This window comes from Alosa pseudoharengus, unplaced genomic scaffold (genome assembly GCF_046254945.1).
Source record: "Alosa pseudoharengus isolate Yale_2024_CS ecotype anadromous, Long Island Sound unplaced genomic scaffold, YU_APseudo_1.1 YU_APseudo_1.1_scf_40, whole genome shotgun sequence".
Classification (NCBI taxonomy): domain Eukaryota; kingdom Metazoa; phylum Chordata; class Actinopteri; order Clupeiformes; family Clupeidae; genus Alosa; species Alosa pseudoharengus.
In genome coordinates, this window is record NW_027468775.1 from 176,865 (window position 1) to 196,343 (window position 19,479).

Consider the following 19,479-nt stretch of genomic DNA (forward strand, 5'->3'; position numbering starts at 1 on the left):
ACACACTACACACCACAAACAACACACACACCACACACACCAGTCAATTAAAACACAGAACATAGAGTAAGATACACACCCCAACGTTTTTGTCCAAAGTGACTTACAAAAGAATGGAGAACAATGAAGGTGCAGTTAGAATCAGAGCCTAATAGTGTAATAATGAATGTTACCTGCATAAGAAGTAGAATGACTTCAGAGTCCAGTTAAGTCCAGTGACACAGATGAAAGAGAGAGAAAAGAATGTCATGGTAAGGCCAGGTTAATGGCGTTGGGTTGTTAGTGGTGGTACAGGAGGAGGATGTCTTGGTAAGGCCAGGTCGCGTTGGGTTGTTAGTGGTGGTACAGGAGGAGGATCTCTTGGAAGAGCTGGGTCTTTAAGAGGTTTTTGAGAGGTTTTTGTTCTCAGTAGGATGGTAGGAACATCACAGACACACTAACGTGTGCCCATAATGATGCTGATGTCCTTTAGTTCACGTGGTCAGTCTCAGTCTCTCCATGGGACACCATGAGCTACTGTATGGGGCGGTTACAAAATGGAGGGCGGATGCAGGAGGAACAGTGAGACTGCTCGTCAAAGCAGAGTCGGCCTTCCGCCCTTGGAGTGGCGCCTACACTGAGGTCAAAGGTCATTCAGTAGAAACTGGTGGTCACGCCAGAAACGCATTTCACAAAACATTCGTATTCTACTTTTTCTCTTTTATAAAATATTCAGATTTTACGGAATACCGAAACATGAATGGAGCAACGCACACAGCATGTGAGGGAGTCAGCCCTATGTTCCCACAGCCCTATGTTCCCACATTTCTAAGGTTAGGGTTAGGACTAGGGATTGGGGTTGGGGTTAGGCCTGAGGTGTGGGTGGGTGGGTGGGAACATATAGTTCTTGTGTATAGTTATTGTGCATTTGTGTACGTGTACATGCTGGATATAGTGATTTTGCGTATTGTATAGTTCTTGTGGGTTTGTGTGTGTGCATGCTGTTATATAGTTATTAGCTCCGCCATGGAGCTTATGTTTTCATCGTGGTTTGTTTGTCTGTTTGTTTGTTTGTTTGTTTGTCTGTCTGTGTGTCTGTTCATCTGTTTGTTCGTAAGATAACTCAAAAAGTTTGGGAGTGATCCGGATCACCATCTGGATCCAGGAGGCGGTTATGTTTTCGCTTGGCGGAGGTCTGCACTCTCGGAGTGCTTTTCTAGTTTTGCATGGCACACTTAATTTCTTAATCTGTCTGTCCATAGGTCAACACTGCCTCCTTACCAAGTTTCTTAAAGGTTTTCACCAACTCACCCAACCAAGTACACGTGTTTACCTTGGAAAAACAATTTTGAGCCTGGCTTTATCACACTATCTGCTTTTGTGTGTATGCAAATTAGAGCATTTTTAATGAGATAGGGCCTCATTTGCATATGTAACCATTAAATTATAAAAAACATGCAATACATTTTTTTCTCATCTTAACATAAGTAATCAACTCAGAAAGTTTCATGGTGATATCTATTATTTAATTTTTTTACCCTATTCACCTGTACTGCCTCGCCTTAATTGCCTATTTATGCTAATTATGCAAATTGCCCAAAGTGCAACTTTAGGCAACCAAGTTGAATTCCACCCACTAGGCCTATAGATGACATTTCTGCAATAAAACTTTAGGGTACTCAACATTTCTGGGTTCATGAAATCACGACTAGACTATTTAGAACATCTTATTTTGATCTTATACGGCGGCGTCAAGACACATTTGAGTTCTACATCTGAGAATTAATATTTCCAGCATGAACTCAAATAGAACGCTTATGAGCGCTCATGCAATCTGTTCGTCCCTGCAGCAAGTGAAACTGGAGGTTATGTGGGCTAGAAGCAACAATAGTTTAAACAACAACGTGGCTTCCTGTAACTATCAATGAAAAAAACATAGAAATTGCTAATCATAATCTTTAAATTGACATTAATTAAGCTGGCTATATGCAACACAATTTATTTATATTCCCTTTGCATATGTTTGGGTAGACTTCAAACGTTTTTGAATTTGAGCTTACAGTTCTGTCACTATTCTGTATCCTTTACATTTATTTAATAGGTATTAGTGATACCTCGAAATTAGGCTGTCTGTTAGGCAATTTATTGTAGCCTGCTAACCCATATGCACAAAAAATTATTTCTGAAATGATTTCTTGATTTATAACATGAGATATGTCTCCATGTAGGGTAGTGTCAAATAGTGAAGTGATAGCAGGTAGATCATGTAGGCCTACATGTCACATGAGCCACACATAGGCGCTGCTTCTTCTGTCCCTCCCAAACTGCATTAAAATGGTGTGTTTAGCAATCGGAATCTCAATTTTTTTCGGGGGAGAAACTCCCGGACACCAATATAGTCCGCACCCCTCACAGAAAATACTTACAACGTCCCTGTCCCACAACCCCTACACTTTTAAAAAACTTGATACGCCTCTGCCGACAGTCCACATTTTGAACTAGAATTAAACAAGTCAAGTCAAGTCAAGTATTTATTTTTGCCATTTGCTCAGGTAGGCTACAACGTAATGCTTGTGCAGATCTCTCAGTCATAAAAAGACAAAAACACTCACTTATCATTCACTCAATTAAAAATCTACTACTAAAAAGCAATACAATTGTAAGCTTGAGTAATTACTACAATTACTGTATATGTGTAAAGAATTAATATCTTAAGGAATAAGTTAGAAAATATAAGGATTTTAGAATGTTAGTAAATGGGGAAGTTCATGTCTGATAAAATGTTTACATCACGTGAGGGAACTGGGAAGTGACCGGCTGTGTGGAAGGAGACACATGTAAAAACTGAGTCGAAATTAAACGGAACTGTTCTTGAGCATATCCTTCTCTTTCTTGTGTCTATAAAGTGAGGAATCCACCTGTAGACGAACCCAGGAGTCAGGATTTAGTTTACACAATTAATAAATACAAAGTGCACTAGTGCCAGCTTGTCCTTAGGGATTTCACAGCAAGATGAAGGTGTGTGTGTGTGTGCGCGTGTGTGCGTGCGTGTCCGCACGTGTCCCAATGTGTCAAGTCCGCGTCTGAGGTGGGACAGGGTATTTTAAACCAGATACAATGTCCTTAGCCAGCAGTCTGATGGCTGCTGGGTAGAAGCTATTTTGAAAACGGGTTGTATTTGCCCTTATGCTCTCTGGTCTATGATGTCTCAGCACTCAGTACTCCTAGAATAACAATCCGAGTTTCTCCACCTAAACAGAGAGTGACTGAGGTGATGTGGGTCCTGGAGAATTGATTTAATTTTGTTCCTGCAGCGGTCTGTGTACAGGGAGTCTATGGAGGGGAGCTCTGTCCCTGTGATCCTCGTTGCTGTTTTAGCACTCCCAGGGGCGGAGTGGGGCACCAAAATCCACCGGGAAAATTCTGACTACACCGGCCCCCCCTCCCCCCCAAACATACACACACATCAATAGCACAAACAAAACATATACTGCAATACAACAAGCCAATCAACCACAAACCAGGCACTTTCAATAAATGTGTAAGGAACTAGATATGCAACGGTGCAGTATAAAAACAGCTTTGTGGGTGGATGGAAATTTACAAGCGTCATGCAAGGACATATATGGGTATCATAGCACTCCAATAGTTGCTGTATAAATTTAAAAAAGGCCTAGCCTACAGACAATGTCAACCTAATAACACAGGTAATTAAATAATTGAAAAAAAAACAGGCACTTTGAATAGGTTTGTAGGAGAACGATTAAAGTAGGCCTATATAAGCATACATATAGACAGTTCCAACGAGTTCCACAAACCATTTATCAGTGGCCTGAGTGGCCCACTAATTAGTCATTAGGCTAGGCCTAGGCTTACTACATACTAGCTTGTGCTAGTTTCAATAACGTCAATGCTTTAGCTCCGCTAACCTTTCTCTCTGCCTTCCATCCATATGTAAAACAGCAAGCAACCACGCAAATCTGTCGACTGTCAAAACTCCTGTAATCGGTTCATTGGATAAACCAGAAACACATTCCCCATTCCCAGGAGGCTTTGCTCCATTCTAGCCTAGGCTTACGTTAATTTAAGTACAAACAAACAAATTAAATTGTCATTTTTTTATTTGTGATGAAAATTCTGTAACGCCTGAATAAGACAAAAATAAATTAAGATAAAAAAATAAGACTAGCCTACACAAAAATCAGCATGGGTGAGATGAGTATGCAGGGTAACCAGGAATGAGATATAGACAGTGAGCGAGTGGTATAAATATTTGTTGGACTACTTCTGCCAGCAGCCAGACCAATGGATACCTTGTCTTAGCTGAATTACTGAAGCTAAGCAGGTGTGGGCCTGGTTAGTACTTGGATGGGAGACCTCCTTGGAAAACTAGGTTGCTGCTGGAAGTGGTGTTGGTGGGTGGCCAGTAGGTGGCACTCTTCCCTCTGGCCAAAAATGATTGTTCCCAATGCCCCAGTGCTGTGATGGGGACACTGCACTGTAGGAGATGCCGTCCTTTGGATGAGACGTTAAACCGAGGTCCTGACTCACTGTGGTCATTAAAAGATCCCATGGCACTTATCACTAAGAGTAGGGGGTTCCCTGGTGTCCTGGCTAAATTCCCAATCTGGCCCCCTAATCATCCCCCAGTGTAATTGTCTCATTCACTCCCTCACTCTCCACCTCAAGCTGGTGTGTGGTGAGCGTTCTGGCGCATAATGGCTGCCGTGCATCACCCAGGTGGGTGCTACACATTGGTGGTGGTTACTAGTGAGGTCCCCCCATCCATGTGTTGTAAAGCGACCTTGGGTACCATGAAAGGCGCTATATAAGTCGAAGGTATTATTATTATTATTATTCTTAGTCATGAAAGTGTAGATCCCGGAGATTTTCGCGGAAAATTTAAATGCATCTATCAAGTCGACGACCGCGTACGACTCACGCCCGCGATAAAATCTCTATGGGCCGACCCGCACTGCGCAGACTCATCGGCCGGCCCACCGGGAAAACCCCCGATCGTCCCGATTGCCACTCCGCCCCTGAGCACTCCTCTGGAGGGCCTTCTTTTCCTTTACTGTAGTGTTGCCATACCACCAGTGATGCGCGTTACTCTAATCTAACCACTTTTTTCAGTAACGAGTAACGCGTTACTATTTCCAAACCAGTAATCAGATTAAAGTTACTTATCCAAGTAACTGTGCGTTACTATTTTTTTCATTTCGTTTAGTAAAATATATATAGCCTATTGCTTACTTTTTGTGCCTCAGGAAGTCACGTAGCCTATGCCAAGAGTCACGTTTTCAGCATGAGGGTTCACGTCATGTGTAGCCAGTAGCGACAAGCGTAGTTTCTAACAATGGAGGGAGGAGAGAGATGCGCATTTTTCAGCTGGAAATATAGTCACTATTTTGAATATGTGTCAACTAAAGATACCAATATTAAGGTTCGTTGTACACTCTGTGCTAGTGACAAACTGCTATCTAGCTATAAAAACACCACCTAAAATTTGAAAAAAACATTTGGAGTCGCAGCACGGCACAGTTAAACTTATAGAGCGAGTCTCAGGTGGTGCTACGCAGAGAGCAGAAGGAGCTCCCCCACCACCCAAGCAACAAAAGCTGGACTTTGGTGCAAAACCAGTAGGCCTACGCCTAAGTGGGGGAGAGTTGAAGAAGTTGGTCGGGCAGTATGTTGTGGAGGAAATGCTGCTCTTAAACACGGTTGACTCGCCCCCGTTTCGTGCCATTATAAGCAAGATCCCCACTACGGTAAATGCCGAGCTGCCTCACAGAACAGCATTTTCCTCTTACATGGAGAATGAGTATGCAGTGATGGAGAGAAACCTGAAGGCCGCGCTGAATGAGGTCGACTTTGTGTCAACTACCACGGATATTTGGACTACAAACAACAGAAGCTATATGGGAGTAACGCTCCACTGGATCAGTAAATCCACATTAGAGCGCAACAAGGCTGCATTGGCATGTAGGAGAATTCGCGGTAGACACACGTATGATGTTATTGGTGCAGAAATCGAAAACATTCACTCTTCATATGGACTACTCAACAAAGTAGTTGCAACAGTGACTGATAATGGATCCAACTTTGTAAAGGCGTTTAAAGTTTATCAGCCTGTCACAGAGTCCGATGATGAGACGGAGGAGGACGAGTCCAACCCCACAGATGATGATGTCACTTTTTTAGATCTGTCAGAAATCCTCTCAGCTGAGGATGAAGGTGATGGCCAGCTGTCTCTTCCCCCGCACCACAGGTGTGCTTCACATGCCATCAAATTTCCACAAATGATGTGGAGAAATATTTAACTTCCAATGCAGAGACCAAGGCTGTGTATAGGAGCAGCACAGCAAAATGCACAGCTCTTTGGACCAAATCAAGTAGATCTACCCTTGCATCAGAAACAGTGGAGGAAGTCAGCAAAAGAAAGCTCCTGGTACCAACATCCACAAGGTGGAATTCCTTTTTTGATGCTGTAAAGAGAATTTCAGAAATCCCCATGAGTGAGCTGAATACTCTGTGCACGAAGCTGGGAGTTAAGTGCTTCAAAGACAAAGAGTACCAGTTCCTGCATGAGTACTGCACCGCCATGAAGCCTCTGACTGCAGCACTGGACATTTTACAAGGCGACTGTCCTTATGGGACTTTACTACCCACACTTGAAGTTCTGTAGCAGAAGACCCTGGCTGTGAAAGATGCCCTCTCCAGTATGACTGCAGGCCTTCCAGATGCCATAGTGCAGGTACCTATGTTCCATCTTTTCATTATTCATTATCATTGCAAAAGAAGATTAAAATAAATACAAATGTCAGTAAGTAACAAACAAAATTAACCAAAATTAACCTAAAACAAAATTAAATCCATAATATTGATCCCACATTAGGCATGGTTTGCAAGTAATTCAGTGACATATAATAAATAGTAGGCCTTGTAGGCATAAACATATTGATTATATTTCAGGCTATCCAGACTCGTTTTGCCAGTGTGCTGGACGACAAAGATGCTCTTCTCGCAGCTGCCAGTTGTTCAAAATTCAAACTCCGATGGCTGAGAGATGCAGGTAGGAGGGAGCGAGTAAAAGAGCTTCTGACAGCCGCCGCACAACTGCTCCTGCAGCACAGAGCCCTGCCAGTGTGCCCACCACATCTGCCAGCCAAGGTGAGATGGACTTTTTCACTTTTGAAGCAGAGCCAGAAGAGACAGTACTCTGCAGAGTCATGGACTACCTGAGGTCAGCCTATGACCTTCAGATTCTGCATCAGTTTTCAAACATAAAGAACATTTTCTTGAAGTATAACACTCCAACCCCATCAAGTGCTCCTGTGGAGCGGCTTTTCAGTCTTCAAAAAAGCTGTTTTTATACTGCACCATTGCATATCTAGTTCCTTACACATTTATTGAAAGTGCCTGGTTTGTGGTTGATTGGCTTCAACGAAATTGACAAGCAGCTGTAAGTAGGCTAAGCATGCTAAATTCGACATCCAAACAGCTAACGTTAGCTTTGAGATACTGCTTGATTTCATAACTTAACTTAGTTTAGTCTCTTCAATGTAGCCTACACAACTATGTTGTGATAAGACCTTAGCAGAGTTCACTTCAATGCAGCAGTTTTGAACAAATTTGCGCAGCATGGTCACGATGCTAAGCAAATTTAATAGCAATTTAGCCAGACGTCTTCTATGCAATGCTTCTATGTGGCAACAACAATCCTTCAACAATCGTGAATATTTTGTTAAATGCACATGCAGAGGAGTGGCAGCGAGGTACGAGAGAGAGGGCGGGCAAGGAAAGGCTGCGTGCGTAAAAAGCGCAGCTCAATGGCAATGCAAGGATTTGACCTTATATTTAATTTAAATTAAATTAAATTAAACATAGAATATTCATCTGTGGCGGCCGATTTTTATTTCGTGGCGCCCCGCCACAGATTAGTCAATGTATGGGAAACACTGCGATTACAACATAAGATTAGGCCAAAGTAACAAAAGTAGACATATCATCAGCATACATGTGGTGTTATACACTTGTTTTGTTTTGTAAAACCACTCCTTGCTGCTCTAATGCTGTGAACAACAGGTACAATGTTCATAAAATATATTACATTTAATAGTTATATTTATAAACAGTGTAGATTATAAATAGTAGGCTAAGTCTTGCCATTACAGTGTTAACAGTTAAATATGTCAGGTCAAGAAAGGCTGTCTTTATTTAATTTTTTATAAAATAACAAGTAGGCCTATGTTAAGTGAATTCAAGAAAGACTGTCATTATTTTTTTTATATATATAAAAACAACGTTACTGATAAAACGTTATCGATAAAAATGCACTTCCAATAAAGTGAGTGTTGGCAAAACCGGTTGTCATTTTTATGTTGAGGTGGCAGGGGTGTTGTCAGCAGCTGCTGAATGTAACTAATAAAGTAATCTAACTTAGTTACTTTTAAAATCAAGTAATCTGTAAAGTAACTAAGTTACATTTTAAAGGAGTAATCAGTAATCAGTAATCAGATTACTTTTTCAAAGTAACTGTGGCAACTGCATACCACACAGTAATGCTCCTTGTGAGGACACTTTCTACCAACCCCCTGTAGGCCTGGGTGAGCGGCTGGCAGCTTCAGGGACCTGATAAAATACATCCTCTGCTGAGCCTTTTTCAAAGTGGCCATGGTGTTCTCTGACCAGCTGAGAGTGTTGGTGATATGCAGGCCCAGGAACTTGAAGTTGTGAACACGCTCCACCAATTAATTAATTACCAGGGGCTGTGGGGGGGGGGGGGGGTAGCTTTCTTCCAGAAATCAACAACTAGTTCCTTAGTCTTATCTGTATTTAGGACAAGGAAGTGTTCCTCCCCATAGGCCAGTATTTTATCCACCTGCTGTCTGTACTGCATTTCATCACCTCCCCTAATGAGCCCCAGAATGGATGTGTCATCTGCAAATTTGTAAATCTGGCAGAGTTTATGTGAAGATAGACAGTCATGGGTGTATAGTGTAAACAGTCTTGGGCTGAGGCAGCAGCCCTGAGGGGTCCCAGTGCTGATGGTCAGTGCTGTTGATACCCTGTTCCCCACTCGAACCGCCTGTGATCTTTACTTACTACAGATCTTTCACACAACTTCGGTAGCCTGGTCCTGTGTCTCTTAGCTGTCCACTTTCATCAGGCCATGTAGCCTATAGGCCTATAATATAAGGCCTATAATATATATATATATATATTTTTTTTTATGTAGCCAGAAATTATACATTTATTTCTGGACGGCTTCATTCGTCCCTCCATATACATTCAGCAATAGCTTAGGCTGTTTTGCATCCATTAGCCTAGGCCTACAAGTAAGTTTAAGTATCCAAATACAGGTGGGAAAGGGCCATCCAAGACCTGCCAGTTTAGCCACTGGATTGGTGGGCTGCACAGTATTGAAAGCTGAGCTGTAGTCCAGGAACAGCATTCGGACATATGTGTTGGGGTTGTCAAGGTGCTCCAGGGCTGAGTGCAGGGCTAGGGCCACAGTATCATCCACTGATCTGTTTTTCCTGTAAGCGAAAATATGATACTATGAACTATGATACAGAGAGAAAAAAGTGCACAATTAACACTAGAAAGATTCAAATTCGATCTCTAAGTCACTGAATTGTTTTGAGATTTTGTCTTAACATGGTGATAACGAACTACAGTTGATTACCTTTATGTCTGAATAACTGGTGTCGTGCTTCTACCTACATTTGGGCAGCCGTGACCTACTTGTTAGCACTTCGGACCTGTAACCGGAGGGTTGCCGGTTCGAACCCCGACCAGTAGGCACGGCTGAAGTGCCCTTGAACAAGGCACCTAACCCCTCACTGCTCGCCGAGCACCGCTGTTGATGCAGGCAGCTCACTGCGCCGGGATTAGTGTGTGCTTCACATAGACAGTAAAAGATATGGACAGAGTCATCATGTAGACGTCAATCAAGGCGGGTGAAGCAAATTTCAACCATTTCCTGTTGGTCGACAAGGCTTTCTGCGCAGGCTCAAAGGACGTAAATGTAACGTAGGCACGTAGTCTGACTCGTGTAACTCTTGTGATAGTTGCACCGAGAGATTGAGTATGTAGCCACTTACTTCTTTACCACCATGTCTACATTACTGTTCTAAATGTCCTAGTTGTTCATAGATAAATGTGATTTAATATAAACAGCACTCGCCACATTCATAGCATAGGCTACTGTCAATCCATCAAAACTTCGCTAAAATGTTGTGCTCCGATGCTTTCGTTCTTATCCAGAGAATACGGTTATTTTGCTCCTGTGCAACGCTTTCACCCGATCTGGTTGTATGCTCATTACGTCACTTTAGCATTGATTTCGGAAAAAAGTTTATTACTCAGCCGGTAAGTCAGTTACGAGGTTATGACGCCAATCACACAATGTTGTATTACTCCGAAAATAGAAAAACTTCATATAAAGGCTTAAAATGCTTCAGCTGTAACGTTATTTGATGTCAAAGTGGCGCCAAATTGAATGGGGTTTCAATGGGATGGCTAGGTGAACTGGTCTACTATTTAGCCCTCAGATCCGCCATAGTGTCTACACTCTCCGAACGTTCGCCTGCCCCCTTGGTGCTTCACCTCACTGACCTACACTGTGTGCTGTGTGTGTTTCACTAATTCACGGATTGGGATAAATGCAGAGACCAAATTTCCCTCACAGGATCAAAAGAGTATATATATACTTATACTTATACATGAAGAGCTGGCAGTAAGTGTTAAGTGTCAATGCTAACCAGGCTAATAAACAGACCATGCTACCGTGAGTAACGTCGAAGGGTAAAGTCATGTGACGTCTTTTGTAGTCTGTTTATGAAACAAAAGGAGCAATTTCGATTTTTTTAAATAAGGCAAAACAGGGCCTGACACTTTCACAGTTTGAAGATTATTACTGTATACACACTGAAAAATATTTTTGGTGGATAACTTCCCTGATTTGGCTTCACAATACTTTTTTAAAAATAGGTCTATAGGACTTAACATTGGAGCTGCTCTTCAATAGGAACGCAACCACTTGGGGTGCTGGTTTTCACTTTCCCTCCCTATTGTAACACCGTTAAAAGGCTGCTGATGTGTGGATGCAATTTGTCACTCCCTCAAGAAATACACGAGGCCTTGGTTCTCAGTTACTGATGGTTTATTTTCTTCCTTTATTATCCACCGTCAAACTGTTTAAATAACAGTAAAAGAACACAATAAACATTCACTCATAGCACGCATACAAACATCTTCTGAATCACATACTGTACATATGACATAAAAACGCAAACATACCTCGCTGGCTGCACACAATCCATGAGGGAATGCTTTTTTTTGGTCATACAAAAAAGCCTTAAAGTGCCCTTGTATCATGCATAAAATCTTAGAGTTCTTTTAACTCCGTGGTATGCCAGTGTAAGGCCATCCTTAAAAATATTCTTGTTTGCAGTAACAGCCAAAAAATAAATAAAAATGGGTCGTTAGGTAATAATAATAAAAACATTTTTTTTTCAAGATTCAAAGGAAAAAAAAAGTAAAATTTTGGTCATGGTGATTACGTAGGTATGAATTTAGGTGCATCACTGCAAACCTCAATCTGATGCAGATTATATATACTAGCCTTTCTCAAACTTCTTTGACCTGAGGCCCGGTCATGGCAGACTTTGGGGTCATAGGGCTTATCTACATGTACCCAGAAAGAAGGCTACAATAGCTTTTGGCCACGTTATATTGAAATTTGGCTATAGGCCATAGTGTGACATGCATAAAACCAATGGTGTAGAGATGACGCCACAGGGTTTTATTTAAGTGAGTCTACATTTGCATGTAGGCAATTTATATTCACAATACTTAGGCCTACTAAAATAAATATTATTTTATTGCATTTGTATTGGTTGTTTAGAGTAAAAAAGACAATCGGTCGGTATTAACGCAAGTTTACAACCGTCAAGTCGGTCGGACTAAAAGGGGAAAAAAATAAATATTTGGGTCGGTTCTAAATTGACAGGGTCGGTCGGGTTACAGCAAACAAAAATATTTTTAGGGATGGCCTAACCACGAGTCAGCATCTTAACATACGGCATTTGCCTGTCCAGGTGAGCTGTGCAACGCATCCCAATGTCTGTGTGCAACAGGTCATTTATTGACCTTTAGGCCTATGTGACAAATCAACACACACACAAAATAACCCAAAGTTAGACAATTACACAGTTACACAATTCATTACGTTTTCTATGTAGTTAGTTAAAATAAAGGTTCGTACTTCTTCTTTTTCTTCTTCTTCTTGTTCTTATGGCGGTTGGCAAACAACGTCTGGTTGCATTACCGCCACCTTCTGAAATAGAGTGTGGGTCTGAATAATATATTTCCCTACACTAAAATTATCTTGTTCTTCTAAAAAAGGAAAAGAAAAACCCAAAACAAAAATCTCCAGAATGCATACTTATCAGCCAACTCATTCCCTGTTACTCCTTTATGGGCAGGAACCCATACAAGTCCAACATTGACTCCAGCTTTAATTAATGTACTAGCCATTTGGACAATTTATATAACAATGTCTTGTCTAGATTGTGAATTTATGTTCTGAATACTCATCAGAGCTGACGCTGAGCAATTACTAAACTTTTTTGCCTGTTACTCTCAGCCCAGGAGAGCACCATTAAAATAGCAATTAGTTCTGCTGTATAGACTGCTAAATTATCATTAATTCTTTTTTGTGTTGCTACTTTTAACTTAAATAATAGCAAATAACAAAAGCCACCCCCACTCTCACATCCCTTTTGGACCCATCTGTGTACATTATAATCCTATCCCCATATCTTTCACTTAAATACCCCTGCACCACATTACTATCTATATCCCCATTCTTAGCTTCTTCCAAGAGACTGAGATCAACTGAAAGTTCTTCAAGAGTCCATAAAGGAACTCTTGAAAACACTACTGTAGGACTTAGATCTAACAAGGCTATTTCCATCTCATTTGTTTTCTGTTTAATAGTCCACCCAGAACTACTCTTTGTACCATTCTGTCTCTCTTGACACTCTACCAATGTAGATTGACTTAAATGGTCTTCCCTATGACCTTTAAGGTTTGCTCAAAATACCAGACTAAGCTGTTTTTTTTCTTTTTAAAACAAAGCTAGGCTAGCTGCTTCCGATTTTGAAGCATTGGAATTGGCCTGTGTGTGTGTGCGTCTGTATTTGAATGTGTTTGAGGAAGGAAATGTGTGATTGAGACATGTGGGGGTTCAGGGCAGATACAGAACATGTCCATACTCATCATGCAACTGTAAAGAATGCGTCACATCAAAACATGAAGCGTCATGCTTTACTGGAACAGAGGAAGTGCACTGCAGACAGAAGTAGGCTACTCTGGTGTATGTGAGACTTTTTTTAACGCTTCTTTGGAATTTGAAACTCAGGGGAATGAACGATAAAGTGAAGGTAAGATAATATATTTTATATAGGCTATGGTGTGAAGGCTACACTATAGGCTATCACTGACAAGTACATTAGGTTATTTTAGAATTAGAGTTCTTACGGTTACCAAATGTTGGAAGGATGATTCAATAGAGTTTTTTTTTTTTTTAAATATAGTAAAAAAAAACAACATCAACGTGCTAATAGGCTACCATACACAGTAAAACATCACAGTGCTAGTACAAACATGAAGCAATATAAGCATAAGCAATCAACAGCTATTAATTCAAGCAGGAAGACATACAAAAGTTAACGCCTTCAATCAGGAAACACCGATTTGGCTGAGGTCAAAAAGCATTCATAGTTCCTAATAAAGGTACAAAAATAGTAGAATGATAATATGATCATTCCAATACATTAACCTTTTGTATTGCAGTTTTTTACACACATTTTCAGCTTGCTGTAGCTTACACACATTTTTTAAAAAACTGTTGCAATGCAAATCTCCAGCAAAATTACGCACAACATTCAAAATGTAATAAACACATCTTTAAAGCAAGCATTTGCCTCACATTATAAAAACTTTTGTTCTTTGTTTTGACAATACAAACGGAAGGTGGAATGAGACCCATTTTCTGATTGTATTTGATAATGTAAAATGTCACATCTCACCCAAAGATTCTGATTCCTCCCTCGTGAATCAGCCCTGCTGAAAGATCACAATGATATCCCTCTCTCAATTGCTCCTGGTTCTTATGCCCTCTTAGTCTTTTTTGATCTTAACACAGCATCTGACAGCATACGATTGGAGGATGAAGTTGGTTGGTGTACAGGGCCCAGTGTTGAAATGGTTCACAAATGGTTCACATCCTATTTGAGTGATAGAATTGTCTCAGTCAGAATGGGAAGCTGTTCTTCATCCTCTGCTGTCTCTGTCCCCCAAGGTTCCATTTATATTTTCATTATATATGTCCCCCCCTCAACTCCATCTTTAAGAAATAAAATTGGCGGTGTCACTGTTATGCAGATGACACTCAATTGTATCTTCCACCTACTTCTGATAGTGTGTGATGTTACCTGTTTAATCTGGGTGGCATTGAGCTGCGATGTATTGAGTATATTCGATTAGGTTGGATACTTGGATAGGCCCTTTTCTCTTTAGCCCAAATGAGTCCATGATTTCCAAAAAAGAATGGCAAATTTTGATTGGTCTAACCACGGGACTTTTTTCCATGTTACATCCGTCCCTTTTAGGCCCAGATAAGACAGTGGTATTTTCTGTATCATGCCTCAATACAATTTTGGCTGCAGTTTTTGAAATGTCCAATTGCCCTCGATTAGTAGAGGAAAAGTACATTTGTGCCAGGGAAGTAGTGGTAAAATAAGAGGTGGGTGAACTATGAATTCTGCAATCTCGGTGAGGTGGACTGCGCCATGCGGTAGTCCTATCGGATTTTTAAAAAGGCATTCAGAACATGTTTGATAATGGTGGAGGTTATTGTACAATATTGGGGATATAGGATAGTATTGGATAATACAGTTTTGAATGTTAAAAGTGAATAAGCTCTTTTGAGAGGTGGATAAACTCTAATAAGAGGTGGGTAGGCCTAAACTCTATTTCTGAAATTTCAGAGGTGGATAAACTGCATTTACTCGCGTTTAGCCTCCACTACATCCTAATTTGTGCTCATAGGCCTATTCCCAGCTCTGTAACAGAAAGGTAATATTTGTATGTAAGCTATTCAATGTAGGCTATAGATATTTTATATCATATATAGCCTACACAACCAAGGGACGGAACTTATCCTCTGAAAGCAGGGCATCTTCATATTTAGTGTTGCGGCAGAGTTGCATAAAGATGTGCAGAGCGCGCACCTGTTTGCTTTTTTTTGACTGGCATTGCCCAAGATCAGATGACAACACGTGAGTTGGATTATGTAGGCTAAAATATAAAGGTAGGCCTAAAGCAAACAATAAAGGACAATGTTTAAGCCATTGGACATTATTGAAAGAAAACGATCGCAAAGATATGCAGAATGAATGAATAATGACCTATCACGCTTATAATTAAGTCCTCTGTTTTATAGGCTAAATCAGCATATTACCCTGGGTCATATTGGAAACGTACAGTAGCCTAGCCTACAGGATTATGCTGTAGGCCTAGAGGTCTTTCCTTAATAAGGTAGGCCTACCCAATTTTTTTTCTACAGAGTAGGCCAAAACCAGTGGTCCCCAAACTTTTTCTTCTGAGGACCAGCTCACTATGCCTGGCTCTAAGAGAGGGCCAGAGACTCGGAGTATATTAGTAACCGTAAATAGCTTAGTGCTGTGAACAACAGCAGTCTACCTTAGTGGAATATTCCATTACATTTAATCATAGTCTACTGCAATTTAATACCATTATCTGTGTTTATATTGGAATCATGCCATATCAGTGTAAAATGTAGCTCAAATGAAATAATACTAATACAAAAATAGCATTCCCAAAAGTATTAGCAGGGAGTCCCAAAAGTGTATTTTATTCAAAATGTGTGAACTCTGAACTCTGTGTCTTTGCATACACAGCTCAATTTGTGAACAAGCAATAATCCTACAAATAATTTGAAGTTCTAAAACTATGAGAGTTTTATGAAGTGCTGGCAAAAACATCTGAAATGACCACTTTCACTCACCTGATGAGAACTTATGACTTGAATAGGCTAGAAGTTAGTTAGTTATTAACAATTAATTGATAAACTTGTAGAATACTTTGAGCACTGATGCAGTCAGCATAGGCCTCTTACATTGTTTGCAGGTAGGCCTACATTTCATTCAGTTTTCGATGGCAAACGCAAAACAGCGCCAAAACAATCACCAGTGGACAAAAAGAGTATTACATGTGTACTGTTAAGATTTGCCATAGAGAATGAATGGGAGAAATTACGGAGGTTATAGTTTGACGATGTCGTACTCCCATGCGGGCCAGATGCTATATACCACAGACATGTTTTGGGGGGGGCACCCACAATCAGGTGGCGGGCCATATCCGGCCCGCGGGCCGTAGTTTGGGGATCACTGGCCTAAACATACTAAATGTTGATTATTCACATTACTGTAAGCAAAAGGAATAAAAGCGAGCAGAGGACAATGGACATGGATGCGATCTCTTTCCAGAAAGCTTTGCTGGAAAAAACATAATTAGTTAAGCTATTCGAACTGATGCATATAGGCTAGTTAACATCAGATGGCATAGGCTAGGCCTATACAATGTTTTCAATACTTTTACATAGGCTACAGCTTTTAGGCCATTGATTTTATTTAAACATATGCTAATGATATTGATGAGGGGGTGTTTACAAGGCGGAGACCTAAAACCATCCGGCTGCGCACAAGTTGACGTTCATTTGTGATTTATAATGGGCACATCTGGAAGGGTGGCATATGCACGTGTTTGTGCGTATTTTCTCTGAATCACACATACGATCATTTCAGAAATTATCTAAGATCAAATGAAGGATGGTTTCTACGCAACACTTTTATAAATGAGGCCCCAGATTTGTCAAATTAGCTGTATAATGGAATGAAAAACATGACTAAGAATACCCCATATTGTTGAGCAACTGAAATCCTATATCGGGGAGTACTGGGACAACATTTCAATCTTAAAACTCTAGCAACTGGTCTCCTCAGTTCCTAAACATTTACAGAATTAAATGAGGTATATAACTAATAGGTGAGGCAGCACAGTGGTAAACATTCCCTGTCCCAACTTTTTTTGAAACATGTTGCTGGCATCACATTGAAAATGAACATATATTTTGCATGAAATAGTTCACATTTTCATTTTCAACATTTTATATGTTGTCTGTGTCCTTTCTTGCTGCTAAATATGGGTTTAAATAAGACTTGTGTATTATCATATATTCTGTTTTATTTGCATTTTATACAACGTCCCAACTTTTTCTGATTTGGGGTTCTAAAATATGAACACTACAAAAACTGCTTATCTAACCAAATGTTATTAATCTTATATGAAGATAAAAACAATCTAGTTGGTATTGTTGTTAGTAAACTACAAAGAGACTTACCAATGTGCTTTTCTGGTAAACTCACAATTTCTAGCAATATAAGAAAGTATGCTTTCTGTAGTTGGGTGATACTTCCTTCTTCTTCTACCACTGTTTCCTTCTACTGCTCTTTGATAAGTAATCATAACGTCTGCACTCTCATCCTCTAGTAATGGTAATCAATGATGCAGTATTAATTCCTACCTAAGGTCTCCTCTACACTGTAGCTTGAATGTTATTACTCATTTTTGTAAGTCTGCTAAATTAATAAGTGTAAAATATTTAGTGCAACCTGTCTGCAGCTATGAGGGAGGGCAGTATGGGGTGGGGGAGACACCACTCCGAAATATTTTGAATTTGGCCTGCATTTTGAATGCTGGTTGTGACAAATGCTACCCATAACTATTAAATACTATTATCCTGCCATGTTGTCCTCTTTTAGTGTGAATGCGGTCAGGACATCTGAGTGATCTGAGTAAAACTGAAGAGATGGCTGCAGGGGGATCATCTACTGGTGAGTCCATCACTCTGATACCCTAATGGAACATGTCCATCACTCTGATACCCTAATGGAACATGTACATCACTCTGATACCCTAATGGGAAGTATGCTTAAATATTTCTTAAGTTATTTTCCTGTGTCATGAATAATTGGTACGGCAATCTATTATTATTTCATCACTATTTTTCAAATATGTCTGGGGAGCTCAAGTGTTTCCTGAAAGCTTGACAGTGTATGTTGTCTCCCTGTGTTGTCTCATGACCAGGTGATATCCCCCATCTCTCCGAATTGAGGATTGTGCTGCTGGGGAACAGAGAAGCTGGGAAGAGTTCAGCAGGAAACACCATCCTGGGCAGAGAGGAGTTTGACCCTGATGTGAGAACACTGCAGTGTGTGAAGAGACAGGGAGAGGTAGCAGGGAGACAGGTCACTGTGGTGGACACTCCAGGATGGAAGGATTATGATCTCAATATTTCTATGGATTCTCCTAACCTCCTGAAACAGGAGATTGTTGTCAGTGTGACTCTGTGTCCTCCAGGACCTCATGCTTTTCTGCTGGTCATCCATGAGAACATGACCTTCACAGAGGCAGAGAGAAATGCCACATCAAACCACCTGAGTCTTCTGGGCCATGGAGCCTGGAAACACTCTCTAGTTCTGTTCATTCAGGAGACTCCTGCAGAAGAGAAAGCCTTTGATGTTAAAGGGGGAATGTTCCAGTGGCTTGTAGATAAATGTGGGAATAGATATCATGTCCTTAACATCAAGATTAAGGATGATACGCAAATCACAGAGCTGCTGGAGAAGATAGAAGAAATGGTGGCAGGAAACAGTGGCCGTCACTATGAAATAAACAGAGAAATATTACAGAAGGTTGAAGAGAAGAGGACAGAAGAAGAGAGGAGAGCAGAGGAGAGAAAAATCCAGAGACTGGGTGAGTTAAATGTAACAATTAATTTGTATAAATGATATTGGGGCAGTGGTAGCATAGTGGTTAACTAGCTGGGCTAGCATGCAGTAACCAGAAGTTTTCACTGTTGTACCCCTGAGCAATAATGTAATATTTTAGAACTTGATAATGAAATATTCAGATTGTTTTTAGGATTGTACCAGTGTTACAGTTGTAATTTACTAGATCACTTAGGATTATGTTGTGTTTTCTAAACAAAGTTACTCAGTTTAAATGTTCAGTAAAAAGTCTTCCAGAAGACTTTTGGATCTGGATCTTAAATAATTGTATACATTGAAGTGAAATAAATGGAAACAAAAGAGAAATATCATTGAGGTAACGTTGCATACTGAACTTCACATTTCATCCAAAAAGATTTTTTTTTGGTCCAGACAGCTATCCAATCTCTTCACTAGATCCTCATCAGAGGTTTTACCTCCACGAGTCTCCAAATTCTATAAATCAGACAGAAGTATAAACGGTAACAATCGTATCAAGGCACTGTGACCTGTAGGTTGTGTTTAGACATTTAAATCAACACACAAACACACACATACACACAGTTGTTTGCTTAAA

At 40.4% G+C, this 19,479-nt stretch overlaps 1 protein-coding gene across 1 annotated transcript; it reads left to right on the forward strand.

The window, feature by feature from the left end:
* The first annotated feature begins 13,343 nt into the window (after positions 1–13,343).
* On the forward strand, positions 13,344–19,428 carry LOC143103425 (GTPase IMAP family member 9-like). Its single transcript, XM_076267206.1, has 4 exons — positions 13,344–13,430; positions 17,895–17,966; positions 18,220–18,888; positions 19,418–19,428. The coding sequence occupies exons 2-4, from the start codon at positions 17,900–17,902 to the stop codon at positions 19,426–19,428; spliced, it is 747 nt and encodes a 248-aa protein (XP_076123321.1). The 5' UTR covers positions 13,344–13,430; positions 17,895–17,899.
* The last annotated feature ends 51 nt before the right edge of the window (positions 19,429–19,479 follow it).

Bases quoted from the DNA above. Each gene is read 5' to 3' on its own strand.
- LOC143103425 (XM_076267206.1), top strand. From the start codon at position 17,900: ATGCGGTCAGGACATCTGAGTGATCTGAGTAAAACTGAAGAGATGGCT. The intron at 17,967-18,219 runs GTGAGTCCATCA...TCTCATGACCAG, and splicing joins TGCAGGGGGATCATCTACTG to GTGATATCCCCCATCTCTCC.